At 42.1% G+C, this 14,661-nt stretch overlaps 1 protein-coding gene across 10 annotated transcripts in view; it reads left to right on the forward strand.

The window, feature by feature from the left end:
• adgrl2b.1 (adhesion G protein-coupled receptor L2b, tandem duplicate 1) overlaps positions 1–14,661 on the forward strand; it is an 89,954-nt gene that overhangs the window by 46,464 nt on the left and 28,829 nt on the right. For 8 of the 10 annotated variants that reach the window (XM_086203962.1, XM_086203965.1, XM_086203966.1 and 5 more), the window contains exons 5-8: positions 90–104; positions 1,196–1,996; positions 12,467–12,763; positions 14,393–14,493. In XM_086203962.1, coding sequence (XP_086060088.1) covers positions 90–104; positions 1,196–1,996; positions 12,467–12,763; positions 14,393–14,493 — 1,214 coding nt within the window. The remainder of the gene's footprint in view (positions 1–89; positions 105–1,195; positions 1,997–12,466; positions 12,764–14,392; positions 14,494–14,661) is intronic. The other 2 variants (XM_086203963.1, XM_086203967.1) reach the window with 1 other exon arrangement.

Here is a 14,661-nt window from a genome sequence, read left to right on the forward strand (position 1 = left end):
ACCTGGTAGATGACTCATGATAACCTTTCTCTCCCTCTTTGCACTCTTTTTTTTTTCTTTTTTGCTTTCTTTTCCAATGCCTGAAATAGAAGTGGAGCAAAAAGGTAAATGAGTGGTCTGGTCCTTTCACCCCCCCTCTGGCTCCTTGTTCTGTGGTGTTGAGTACAACTCCCCTCACGTCTCCCCCCCGATTGCCTCTTCTGTCAAATGCTAAACTCCCATAGGAGGATTTTTTGCACCCATGGAGTCCAAGCGAATTTCAAAACACAAATTATCCAATGTAACTTTTTTCTCACAATGTGAAAGACAACACAAACTGTTGCGTGTTGATTTTTCCAGGGACTCTTGCTTAGCAACGTATTAGCTCTCCAAGAATACGTGTATTTCTTCTTATTTGGCTTAGTTTGCTTGACCCAATTTCTGCTGCACCCATAGCACGTGATGTGAAATAGCAGTGATGGCTGATTGAGATTGGCACAGGCTAAAAACACACACGCACACACACACACACTAAGGCTAAGAAAAGAATTAAGCATGTCCTTTTTTAAAACCCAGAACCAATTAATTTAAACCCTCTTAATGGGAACCTTGCCACGGCCTCCCTCACCCATCAGTGCTCTCTTGTCTTTTGCCAAAGAAGTTGTGGAAATCCTTTGCCACTGTTGTTTCTATTCGCCAACCTCCACTTTCATTTGACCTCTGCTTTGCTGCCACCACCACCATTGACAAGCTGTTGTTCACTCTTATCACAAGATGTGAAGTCTGTTCCCTTTTCTTTTTTTTTTTACAACCTCTGTCATGGTATGCATGTGCAGTGTGTCCATAAATCCAACTGTTCATGTGACATTTGATGTCAGAGACACACTGGTATCAAAAGTTAAAAAAAAAAAAAAGGCAAAACAAAAAAACCTCTTCATTTCTCATGTCTTTCATTTACAGGTTTTTACCTTTTTTGTTATTTATTTTGTTTTCTTTTGTCCCTGTTATGATGTAGCAGCAGAGCCTTGAGATGCAAGTCCCCTTCACTTTCATTTATTTTACCCCCCCCCCCCTTTTCATTAGAAGAAAGTAAACTATTCCTCCGAATTCACAGTCTTTGTGTCCTGAGTTGTACAGCAGCAAGAATCATGCTTTTCATATGAGAAAGATTTTTTTACCTTATTGTGTTTTGTTTCATTCTCTTCTTTGTCACTAGTTTTCATTTGTCCCGGGACACTGAAGGGCGTGGGAGACGCCACATTCCTGTTCGAGGCAGAGCAGCAAGCGGGGTCATGGTGCAAAGACCCGCTACAGGCTGGAGACAAAGTCTTCTTCATGCCATGGACGCCATACCGCACTGACACCCTCATCGAGTACGCCTCTCTGGAGGACTTCAAAAATGGTCGCCAGACGACTACCTATAAGTTACCGCACCGTGTTGACGGGACGGGCTTTGTAGCCTATGATGGTGCTATCTTCTTTAACAAGGAACGCACTCGCAACATTGTCAAGTTTGACCTGCGCACGCGCATCAAAAGTGGCGAGGCTATTGTTAATAACGCCAACTATCACGACACATCGCCGTACCGCTGGGGTGGCAAGACAGACATTGACCTGGCGGTAGATGAGAGGGGCTTGTGGGTAATCTACGCCACAGAGCAGAACAATGGGCGCATAGTGGTGAGCCAGCTCAACCCGTACACGCTACGCTTTGAGGCCACATGGGAAACGGCGTATGACAAACGATCAGCCTCTAACGCCTTTATGGTGTGCGGCGTGCTCCACGTTGTTCGCTCGACCTACGAAGAGAACGAGAGCGAATCCAGTAGGAGCCAAATTGACTACATCTACAACACCAAGCTGAGCCAAGGAGAGTACACAGACATTCAGTTCCCCAACCAGTACCAGTACATCACCGCTGTGGATTACAACCCCCGGGACAACCAGCTGTATGTGTGGAATAACTTTTACATCCTGCGCTATGACCTTGACTTCGGACCGCCGGATCCTGCTGAAGGTGAGAAGGGTTGCCCCATTTTCTTGTACTTCATTGTCTTTCTTCCTCTGTTGTATAATTGCAGTGTCGCAGATGGCTGCCTTTTAATTTTGAATGCAATTCAGGTGTGATAGAGAGAAGAGGGTTGTGTTAGTTTTGGGGAGAGGGCTCATTTGCAGACAGAATTTACAGATTCACCTTGGAATGAGGGTCAGCTCCCGGTGGGATTGCACCGCTACCAAACCCACATCTTTATTACCATGAGGGAAGCCGAGGCACTCATTCCAGCTGAGAGTTGGACCCTATCAAATTCCTTAATCTCAGGCCTTATCCAAAACCATTATGAACACTGCCCTCCTGAACCCCCCTCTAATGCTTGGAATACATTGGAGAAGTATTGTGCGCAGTATGAGAGAGGTTATCCTCTCCTCCTTTACCTTGGGGGTTTTCAAGTTTTTGTTGCCATGGCTACATCATCAGCGCCACAGGAGCCATTTTTGTAATAGATCAGGAGAAAATGACCTTTCTGTTGTAGCAATTTTTTTTAAGACCACTATACGAACATGTGTGTGAACATAATGCAGCAGTGGGTGAATAGAGGTAGAGGAATGGCGACAAAGACAGATCAATTACAGGGAAGAATCTTGTCAGGCGTTCAGGGGGCTTAAATTAATCTGTGAAATTCTGAGAGGCGACATACGTGTCATCAGACGGCGGCCTTACATCAAGCTGATAATGGGCTTAATTACCTGACTGCTGCCATCTTATCCCACAGAAACCAGCTAAGCCTTCTGTGTGAAGCAGGGAAACAAGGAGCTTGACCTGGTTGAGCATTACGTTAGAATCTCAGGTTGCCCCCAAGCACTGGTCCAGATTAGATCATGATTTTTTTCACTTCTGGATATACAAGAGGGTCTGCCAGGGGGAAATCTGATTCTCAACCCAAGCTGTTGAAGGGGGCGTGGGGGATTGGTGCTGATGTCTCAATGGAGGCTGTGTGCTCCTGAACTCTGGCCTCTTGTCAACACATCTGTTTGTTTTCCTGCCATTCCCTGGAATCTCTTCAGCATGATAACTCGACACCCGGGGGACTCAAAGTTTGTGTCTGTTTGCCAAAACAACCGAAGCCTCAATTAAGTGTATGTTGGAGCAGATATGAAAAATACTTTAATGAGTTCTCCATGCATGCAAACTGCCTGCTCAACTCTGAACATCCTGATGTATATAAATGTAATTAACAAGTGCATTATCATAATTACCCACCATGTCTCAGAAGAGGCTGTGGTAGAGCAGGAAACCGGCCATCAAAGAACATTTCCAATGGAGGGTTTAATGTGCTCTCTCTGCTACAGTAATGCATCGGTAAACATTTGCCACTTGCTGCTGCTGCTGCAGGAACAGTGTGTTTAATCAAGAACCAGATCCCTGCCATGATTCTGTTTTTGTGATCCAATCAGAACTGCATCTTAGCAGCAGAACATGTCGCTGCGGGTCACTAAGTATGTTTTATGGGAACATTTTGAGCTCAAGAAGACAGAGGAGTCATCTGAAAATGCCACGACCAACAGCAGCGGCACCGGCTTTGTGAATAGCACTTGAAAATAATTGGTTCTTGTCGACTTCTTTTTCAGATCTACACCTTCTTTACTGTGTAGCCATTAGGATTTATAGCTGCCTGTGATATGCTGTTGAATTAAACAGCCTATTCTGAGAGGTAATGTAATGGTGCTGAAATAATGTCTCTCTGTCTCTGAAACTGAGGGGCACTTGAGGCATAAAGGAAATTAATTGTGCCCATTAAGATTCATCGACCACAGAGTGAAGTAACCTCAAACACCAAACCGAGTGTATTTCTCGTCTTTGTTGGACCGGTGTAACTCTACAAGAGTGTGTGTCCTTTTCTGTCAGAAGCATCAACCTTGGCTATAATGCTCATCCCATAGAGGCACTGCAGTGCCAGCAGGATTAGGGTTTTATACCAGGGAGTTTTAGCAAAGTGATCAAAGCAGAATATAATTGATCTTAGCAACTTGTCGGTATTTCCTTTACCTTGTGTGGATTGTTTGTAACACTGCAGGTTTCTTAAGACTAGTAGTGATTAGCTTGGATCAGTCCCCGAATTGATTGCGCTGCATATTGTTCCAAACAATTCACACGTAGTTAAAGAAAATGCGTGCGCTCTGCTAATGCATTGTGAACACAAAACAGAAGCGATCAATATTTTCAGAGTTTGCCTTCTCAGAGGTCTTTTTCAAAGCGTTGCCGCTTGCCAATACAAAAGCAAAGTGCTCAACATGACTAAACTTTGAGAGACGCCGGTGAGGCGTAGTGTGTGATGTGCAAAGACATTAACTGATTTCAGCCCAATGAATTAAAAAAAAAAAAAAGATTGACAGCAGCGAGTATTTCAAACTAACAAGGGGAGAAAGGAGAAAATTAATTTGTCTTCGAGGTACCATTGATCTGAAGCCTAAAGACGAGAGGCATAAAATTAATAGCTTTGTCCGAAAGGCTTAGCCACTTGGTGTAATCTGTTAGCACAAATGGGCTCTGCGGCGAGTTCAAATGCCAAACAAAACCCACCGTTTCACATTCTGCATGCCACAAATATCTGTCATCACACAGCCAATGTTTGTGTTCAGCCATTTTGTGGCTGTGCACCTTTCTGCACGTTGGTCTGCGTCCGAATCTCTGACTAAGACTTGTTGGTGAGCCTGGATGTATCGATGTGTCAAACACAAAGTTGCTTTTCCTCCGTCTGAATCATCGTGTTCAGCCCAAGTAAAAAGACAGAACTCTAATTATTCGCCGGCCATAATTAAGGCAGAACATTGTTGGAGAGGACAGAGTGCTTTTGGACTGAGGTTATTTCTGTCGGCACATATATCTCACTGTCTGCATGTCCCTTTATTGTGAGCTGCTTTGGCCCCTCAGACCGTCTAGTTGTGACCGCTATGTCTGCTCCACAGTGTTCAGTTTCAAGTCTCATAAATTACCTCACACAGACACAGGATATGTCCAGCAGAGCTTTTTCTGTCTGTCCCTCTTTAAATAAGTGTCAATAAAGTTGCAAGCCTTGTGACCGGTGACTTGAATTTTTTTTTTTTTTTTTATGTGTGGAATTATATTGCACACAAATTGTCTGGGAGCTCTTTTAGCCTCCATGCCGAGCTGTACACTCTTGTCACGTAGGTTTGAAAGAAGCAGAACAGCATGAGCGCATATAAACAACCTAATGTAAAATTCATGTCTTGAGGGATTTGTTTCTCTGTCATTAATTACGAGCACCAGCTCTAAGTAAAGAGGCATAAAGACCAACTGTAGCTTTTACACAGTTCAGTTCACTAAGGCAAGTCTTGTTACTGAGACAAGCTGAAATGCTCGACAAATGAGGACACATGGAGTCACACCATGTCTTATTCTTGTGTTTATTTGTCTTCGTTTGGTTACAGTCTCGTTTAGTCTCATTTGCATATTTGTTGACTTGTGATGATTTAGATAAATCTAGCATGTCTGTGATGCCAGGGAGTAGTTAGCGTAGTTTTACAACGTAAACCATGGTGCAGTAGCTTAGCTAAAGGTCTTTATCGCCCCCTGGTGTGCGTTTTTTTGTATGTTTTTTTTTTTTTTTTTACTACAATTTTTTTTCAAAATGTGCATCAAGGTCATTCTGGCTAAGTTAGTTGAATCTGGAAAAGGGTTTGGGTCCTAGCTGCTATGCAAGCGCATCTTTTAGTCAGTCAGGGCATGTACGGGGGGGGGGGGGGTAGCATGATCCTCACACATGCTACATTCTCACTCTGAAGCTATCAGGTGCAAAGATGTAGCCAATGACCTCACATGTGACAGAGGAAGCATGTGAGGTCATTGGCTAAAAACAATATGGCAGTAATGTCATGTTTCACAGCTGCAAGTATCTGTTTCGAAGCCTACAAATTCATTCACAGCCGTAAAGTGATTGTTGGATCACATGTTCAAGACCGCGGGAAAAACGCTTCGTAATTGTAGCATCCTTTCTAATTAGCACATTGCAGGGTGAAAAATTCTCTCTTAGCAGTTGTAGGCAGCAAGTGGTGACTGTAAAACAGCGCATCATTGTTCAGAACATTGATTTACAGATTAAAGTAATTAGAGCAAATTAATTTAGCGACGTTTCCAGACGGAGGCAGGCTAGCTGCTTCTACTCTCTGTGTCTGATGTATGTTTATCCCGCTCTCTACTTGTAGCTTTTAGTCTAGCTCACAATGAAAATTGTATTGCACAGCTTTTATACAGTGTTGAGAGGTTTTCTCTCCTTTTCAAGCTTTAGCAGTGGATTGATGCTAATTTGGGGATTATGTTCCACTGAGCTATACATCATAGAACCCTAGCAAGGCTGGATATTTGGAGCCAAATCCTGATTGCGATATTAAGGAGTACAACTACACTGAGGTGGTTCAAAGACAGAATTGTAAACAAGTTTCTTTTCCTCCAAACCCCCCCCCCCCCTTGTATAAATTGTATAATATCTGAGGTCAGTTTCTTGGAATGGCACAGTTGATTTTTTTTCCCGAACTTTCACAAACTTGTTCTGAAACACTGTTTCAGTGAACTAAACTATAATCAGAAAACACCTTTTTTGCTTTGTTTGTTGTTAAACAGTAAATCACGATGTGCTGAGCCAAGAAATGAGCAGTATTTCTGGCTTGGAATGTAAGGAGGAAATGAAATTTTTAATTTATGTAAGGTGTAACAGCTTTAAATGTTTGATTTGGAGAGAATACATACAACTTTACCATTAGTTACAGTGCAGTTACCTTTAAAACATAGATACGCGCAAACATTAGCATCCATTCAGCTGTCAAGCTACCAGAGCTAGCTAATTCAGCTTCCGATGAATTAGCCCGGTTCTTATGTTCAGTGTAACATATCCTTTCTAGTCTGTGGGTCTATTTGATGGTATACTAGGAGGATTAGCTTGTGAGTGATTTATCTTGGAAATATAAACCAATTAAAACAGCTTGACTTGGCTGTGAGCTGTCACTGCTCCTCCTAATAGCTGCTATTAGCCAGCTTATGATCCATTTATCCTGGTGTCTGTATAGACAGGTACGCCGATTGCAGCGACTGTGTGTTTGTCATTTGAGATTTTTTTTAAGTTCTTTTAGTGCATCCATTTGAGCTACAAGGACATACAGAATGATTAGGCCTTTGATGATGCGATTGTTGTATCAAATGTGTTGTCATCTTCCTCACAGAAAATTCCGGGGGGTGATAAAACCAATCATGCTTAATCTCTGATGACTTGACTGATGATTTTTTTTTTCTCTTTTAGCTCTGTTTTAATCCATACTTTTTTTTTTGAGTGACAGTTTTTCAAGTGTTCGATCTCTCTCTTTCTCTCTCTCTTTCTCTCTCTCTCTCTCGCTCTCTCTCTCTCTGAACTCTTACATTATTTACGAGAGGTATTATTCAGCATATGGCAACAGTATGCCTCTGGTGTCAGATTGCCCATAAAGAGTGACTTCACTGCCTCTTGAGAGAAATGGTAGCTAATTGGTGCAGCCCTCTTTTGCTAGAGTGCTATCGGAGGATGCAGGGCTCTTACTGGAGGGGATTCTGCTCTTCGCAATCAAAAGAAAATTGTAGCGTGCATGGTGCAGAGACATCAAAACAAGCCCGCTAATGTATCAAAGTCTGACAAACATGTTACTTGATGCATTGAATATGTGTGTGTATGTGCCTTGTATATTTGATGTTTGTGATATTATTCACAATCGCACACTGCTATGAAACCCATGATACTCCAACTCTACATCCACAGAGATTGCATCTCGCCTTTGATAAGAAAAATCACAACATCTGAGTGGCCCGTACTAATTGAAGGGATTTGATTTTACGAGTCCGCCTGAGAGAATGAACACGAGTGTGAGTGACGGAGGGTCGAATAGTCTTAGATAACTGAAGAATATTGGGTAGAAAAGCTGATTTGGTGCCTTTTTTTGCAGGGAATGAATACAAGAATACGCTGTCTTAATATTATTGAGCACTTGAGCTCATAGGACTATACTGTATGTGTGTTCAAGGGCTGCAAATGACAATAGTATTGATCCAGTTTAAGAAAATGTCAAAAACTGCTTTGCGATGCATTCGCCGCACCAAAATGTCCAACAAACTCCACGGGTATTACATTTTTACAGATAAATTACATTGCATGGCTTCGGAAATGTCTTAAATCACCGTTGTGTTGGATTTAGGAAGCTCAATACTTAGAAATTGAACATAAGATTCATTATTTTGGTTGTCATAACAACTCAATCACCCGAATCCAAAAATTGTTTAGCTTTCGTTAGCCCCGAATGAGCCCTCCCATCTAGGCCTAGGGGTCGGCCTGTAAGTTGGTGAAGGTGAGCTGAACCAGACTGAGGTTTGTAGGCTGCCCACTGTATCCCTAGCAGGTCAAAAACAATGATATGGGTTTAAAAAAAAAAAAGCCATATCACAGGAGGATTGTCACTGAGTATTTATAAAATCATTCATTAGCTCAGTTGACATTTCCCAGGCGACAACTACATAAAGATGCCGAGTGATTTCATTTCATTTCGTGTTAATTAGATTGGTACAGGTACAAATACAGTAAACAGTGACCAGCAGTTACACGATGCATGATCCGCTGTATTTTTAACTGCTGCTAATTTCATGCCCATCCCTTGAAGGGTCTTTAATTTTACTGTTGCACTCCCAACGTTCCACATTAGGATGCATGACACGTAACCTAACGTTGGTGTCTAGAGTGAGTTGTCCCCCTTTTACCAGACATCCATTTAACGCTGTCACTTCCTCTGCTGCCGGCGGAACATTCTTCTTCTTTGCTGTGCTCTATTATCCAGACAGTGAAGTACAATATTGGCACAATATTACTGCCTGGAACAGGTTGTGTAAAAGGGGTTAGTGACTGTAGTTGGACAGTGATAACACCTGAAAGTCCAGAGTACAAGTACATTGTAGTACAAACGAGGAAAAGGGTGTAACCTGAAACCTCACCACCTTGGAGTGCTGCTTCGCGATAGTCGTGTAAATATTTAATCGTAAAATTAATGTTTCCTGTTGGTCAGCTACATTATTAACTGACAGTTCGGGTGTAATGGATAAGCTAAATGATTTTGAATTTCCAGGTATTTTAGAAAGAATTCAAAGGGAGAAATCCAAAAATGACCTTTACCCGAAAGCAATATAAAGTTGTTTCCATGGGCTCTGGGTAACTGTGTGTTTCTGACATTTATCCCTTAAATGATTAATGATGAGAATAATCAACTGAGTTTGCATAATGAAAATAATTACAGTCTAAAGAGTAGCTGCAGAATATTGTGTTTTCCTCAACCGTTTATGGCATCTCAAACTGAATAAAACACCATAACTAACTGGTTTTACAAACATTTACGTGGATGACAAAACATAAAACAGAAACATTAAGACCTAATTCAATATTTCTCATTATTTCTGATAATTTGCGGTGAAATGTGGGATGTTTCTGCTTTTTAGATCGGCACGGGCGCGGTTTAATCAGTTGATTCGAGCATGCTGTTAAAGCAGATGCATATTAGGTCTTCTATCAGCCCGCGGAAAAGCTGGAGTTTGCTCAGGTATGGAGAGGTTTAATATTCTCCAACTCAATTACACTTTCCCTTGTATTACATTATGTGCGTATATTGAATCAACCAAGTCGGCCTATGAATCATTGTACTTTTCCTGAGTCAATAAAAACCTTCACAAGCAATACATAATGTATTTTAAAGCACCACCTTTTCCCCCTTTAAACAGCATTGTTATATCATTACGGTGTAGTCAGTTCAGAGCTGTTTGTCCTGATAGGAGGTAAAAAAATGCTTGAAAGGAATCAGAAAGAAGGCTACTCTGTTGTGTTTTTCTACAAAGGGAGACATTCTTATCATACCAGCTCCATTTCTTGGATCCTCTTGGCAATTTTCTGGTCCCTGTCTCACCTCATTTCATCCGAGTAATACCGCACACCTTCATAGCTGAGGGTGAAACACGGCGGCCTCATGAACAGCCGCTCATCATGCTAACGGCACACGCTAGCTGTTAGCGCTGCCATATCAGCCTGTGAACGTCTAGGAGACAGTCACACAATAACTGAATGAGTGTAAGGTAATTAGCCGGGGCTCCTGCCAGGAGAAAAGGTCATTGTGTAAAATGTCACAATTCAGCCTCTGTGCAGGGTGGTCTCTTGTGTGTTTCATGTTGTGGTGGTTTTATTTTTTTGGGGGGTGGTGGTGGTGTTTTTTTTTTTTTTTTTTACAACATCCCCCCACCCACTGTGGCCTCCTGACCACATCAACAGATATCAGCGTTTGTAATAAACTCAGATATTTCATTGGAATGAAAGAGGAAAGATTCCCCCTCCGACCGGCTGATTAGTGTGAAACGTGAAATGTTGGCTTTGTCGCCACTCTCCCTCAGGAAATGGAGATATGTGTCTGATAATGGAGTGTCAGATAGCATGATATTGCATTTTCCCAGAAGCACCCTGGGAACCTGAACACAACACTACAGCGGCTTTCACAATGCTGGACCTCATTGTGGCAAGTTGCTTTTATCTTCAAGTACAATCAGATTGTCGTGGGTAAAACATATGATTCATTCATGCTGGAGACGAGTCACTGAGACAGTCCACATAAACACACACACACACATACACACACACACACACACACAAACATTGTTGTTTCTTTGTATTCACATCAGCTATTCATATGTACACAATTTATGGATTTCCTATTTCTGCTCTCATTTCCTAGTTATCTACAGGCTCCGTGCCGCAGATATCCATCTATGATCTTAAGCAGGAATACGTCTGAACAATGGAGCAAACACATGCATGTGCACATTCACACATAGATTTGCCTCAGCGGCCAGGCGTGGACGGGTTGAATCGCATTATTGCTGATGTATGGCTTTAGCTGGGAGCGGTGCAGCTCCGCTTCCACGCAGCAGCTTTATCAAAGTGAGAGAGATGAACTTGGCGGGGGGAGAAAAAAAGTCAAATGCAGACAAGCTTTGTCTTCATTGTTGACATTTAATCAGCTCAAGGTACTGACTCTGTTGGGAGGCAATCACTTTTATGTCAAGAGATGCCCCACCACCAGAGTGTGGCTTATTTATGGGCTTAAGGAAACGAGGAATAGCGAGCGATAGATGGTACAAGGCTGGCAACTTTTGCCTTGATTTTCTCCTGTGAGGAAGTTGAGAGGCGGAGGAGGAGTAACAAGTGAAAGCTGAATAAAGTTTATATTTCCGCGAGTTATTTGCAGCAATAACTCCAGCAATACTAACAAGCTTGTTATGCTTTCGTGCCCACCACATCTGTCACATTCTCACGGCTGTGATATCCCACCGAGACCGGAATTCTTCTGCATTGGGTGCAAATAATCACGTGGACATGTGGATGAACTCATTAGATATTGTTAGTGAAGTTACTGTGACCTCAGAAAATAGGTTTCTGGATATAACTAAAAATAACATATCTATAATGACAACAATTAACACAAACACAAATGACAGGGTCAAAGGTCACCTCCAGTGTGACCTCATTAGCACTCCAAAAGCAGCTCCCAGTCATTTTTCAATAGAATTCTCTATAAGGTTCTGAGGGCATGATAAGTAGAAATGAATATTGCAGAGAAACTCATGATACCATCACAATACTTTGCACGCAATAACATTGCTAAGCATCAAAATTGGATTATTTATATTGCAAAATAATTCATCTGTAAAGCATCACAATATTTGTGCAACTGGAAAATGTCCCTAAAAAGGCAAAAAGCAAGAGTGATGTATTTATTCAGTGAACTGTGATGTCAGTTTCATAGAATTCACAGAAGCTTAGTGTGTGTCTCTGACTCTCACACACACACACACGCACGCACACGCACACACAAACACGTGTGCACCACTATCATTATCCTAACGTTTACCATAATAACAAAATGCCGAACACAAAACCTGACCCTAACCTGAACCTACTCTTAGTTCTAATCTTAATCCAAAATTCAAGTCTTAATCTCTAAACAGCCCTTAAAAACTGTCTTGGGGAAGTGAGGACCAAAATGTCCTCACTAAGATGGTTTAACACTCAAATAGAAGCGCACACGCACACACGCGCGCGCGCACACACACACACACACACACACACACACAATGAATAACTTGTCAAAATGGCAACAGGGGAAATATTGATATTTGTTCCCAGTGTACAGATATCATATCACATGCAGAAGTATGACGATATATTGCAGTAATAATGCATATAATAAAAATGCCATTTGGCCAAAGACAACACTTAATTCTGTTTATTAAATTACTCCTGACCTATATGCACTATGTTATATGAGTCTGGGCAAACCTGAAAGGAACCTGCAGCTGTAATTCTAGCTCATCATCTTTCTACAAAGGGCTGGAGCTCTAACAGCATCTCTCTTTCTCTCGCTCTAGTGCCTACCGAGGATTCCTCCGTCTCATCACTGGCACCAAAGACCTCCACAGTCTTTGCCACCACCGCTGCATCGGCTGTGAAGGGGCAAGCTGACACCACTGTAGCAGGAGCAGACCCCAGGGAGGGGAGGGATCCGTTTGAGGACACTCGTGGCTCAGGTACAGCGGAACCTACAGTCCCAGAGATGCCGCAAACACCCAGGCGCTTCTGTGAGGCAACCAGGAGGAGAGCCATCGACTGGCCCCAGACGCACACGGGAACCACTGTGGAGAGGCCCTGTCCCAAAGGCACCAGAGGTAATCCCAGCGTATGCTGTGATCGTCTCAGTAGTCGAGTTTCTGTCAACCTTTTTTGAAGTAAAGCAGAGAAAAAAAGGTTAATGGAAACAGCAAAATCTGTTTTTATGTTTGCTTGAGTTGTTTTTTTCCTTTAAATGCACAAAAAGAAAGATTGAAACCCTTTTTGAATAAGATAGTGAATCTTCAACTTGCGTATCTGTCAACCCTTTTCCATTTTCCTGGATTTTTCCAAACTTGGTCTTCATCTCCAAACAGCACGCAACATGTCCAGGAGCAGCTGGTCTTAAAAAACAATTACAGCCTTTCCAACTCAAGGTGATTCCTCAAGTTTTGCGCTGTCAGATGGTTCATCGACTCATTTGTTACAGGCATGCGTAATGTCGCCTTTACCGCCGCGTTTGACAGCATTGAGTAGCAAAACCAGCTTGCCGATTAATTAGAAACACATTTTGGTTTTATTTTACTTTGCTTTAGTCTCTTTGTCCTCTTTGTTTCTCTTACATGCCAAAGCATCTCGGAAATACTTGAGTAGCAAACCGGTGAAAAGGAACAAAGCTACAAAGAGTTGGACAAAACACTGACATGGCCCTGTTACTTTATTTGTGATTATTTATAGCTTCATGTACTATTTCCATCTTTGCTTTCGTGTTTAGTGAGTGTCATTTTAACTAAAGGCCACCAAAGATTTTAAGAGTAATCTAGCATGATAAGAGCCTTTTCAGAAAGAAAGTAACAAGGCTTTTAAAAATCTATCGGCGTATTGCACTTTGTTGTGTGTATGTCATTAGAAATCCTTTTTTTTTTTTTTTTTGCAATGAGTGAACATGGAAAGGAGAAATAAAAAAATGTTGTCATCATGGAGCACAGCGGCGAGCGGTAAAGATGATGATGTAAAATACAACAACAACAAAGTAAATCATTACTCTCTTAACTGGAAAGATGAACACACACACTTTTTTTTTTTTTTTTTTTTTGTTCCTCATAGCTAAAAACCCACTTCTGAGAGTGAAGGAAGTGGAGTATCAAAAGCAACAGTAAGAAGAACGTTGTGCTGATTGTGGTTCTACCAGTTCCGTTGACAATGATACTCACACAGGAATCTTTTCTGAGTTACCTTAACACCCCATCACGCAGACTGACAGGACTGTCAAAATATAAAGCAGGGCTATCGCGGGATGAAAGCGAGAAAGAGACAATGTTTTGACTGTGGGGGCGAAAAGGGAAAGAGTCTTGGATTAAAAATGTTGTCGCTGTTGTCAGGAAAGTGGCATTCATTAGGACTAATCTTGTATTTCATTTAGACATCTAGAGCAGAATATGAAATGTTTACAATTCTCCAATGTGTCTGTGTACAGGAATTTGAATGTTTTTTTCTGTCAGTTTTGTCCAAGCTTTGTAGCAACCTGATCCTGATTCTTTGCATCCCCCCCCCCCCCCCCCCCCACCTCTCAGTTTGTGTCGACTGTACAAAGCTGGCAGGGTTTAACAATGTTTGGAAATGTGTGTTGGTGCTGAACAGTTCGTTTCCGGCAGCAGAGAGTCTGGATGAATGAGATCAGCAGGAGAAACTGTATCTGAGCAGGTCTTTGGCCTCCCTCCAACTCTTGTTTTTACTCTGTGGCACAGGCATCGCCTCCTTCCTCTGCACTGTGGCAGGGACCTGGTGTTCCAAAGGGCCAGACCTCAGCAACTGCACTTCCCACTGGGTGACCCAAGTTGCACAAAAGGTAAATGGGGCTGTCAGATATAACAGGAAACAAACATATTTTCCTGTTAAGTAGAATGGTAGCATGCGTGCTGGCTTGCTGACTGGGATTTTTTTTTTTTCTCTGGGAAGAAGACAGATAAGCCTTGAAATATTCCCCACCGCTTGTGTCAAGTGGTTGGTAGTAGGA

The sequence above is a fragment of the Aulostomus chinensis genome, chromosome 5 (genome assembly GCF_037954235.1).
Source record: "Aulostomus chinensis isolate RoL2024-O1b breed Wild chromosome 5, RoL_Achi_v1.0, whole genome shotgun sequence".
Lineage (NCBI taxonomy): Eukaryota > Metazoa > Chordata > Actinopteri > Syngnathiformes > Aulostomidae > Aulostomus > Aulostomus chinensis.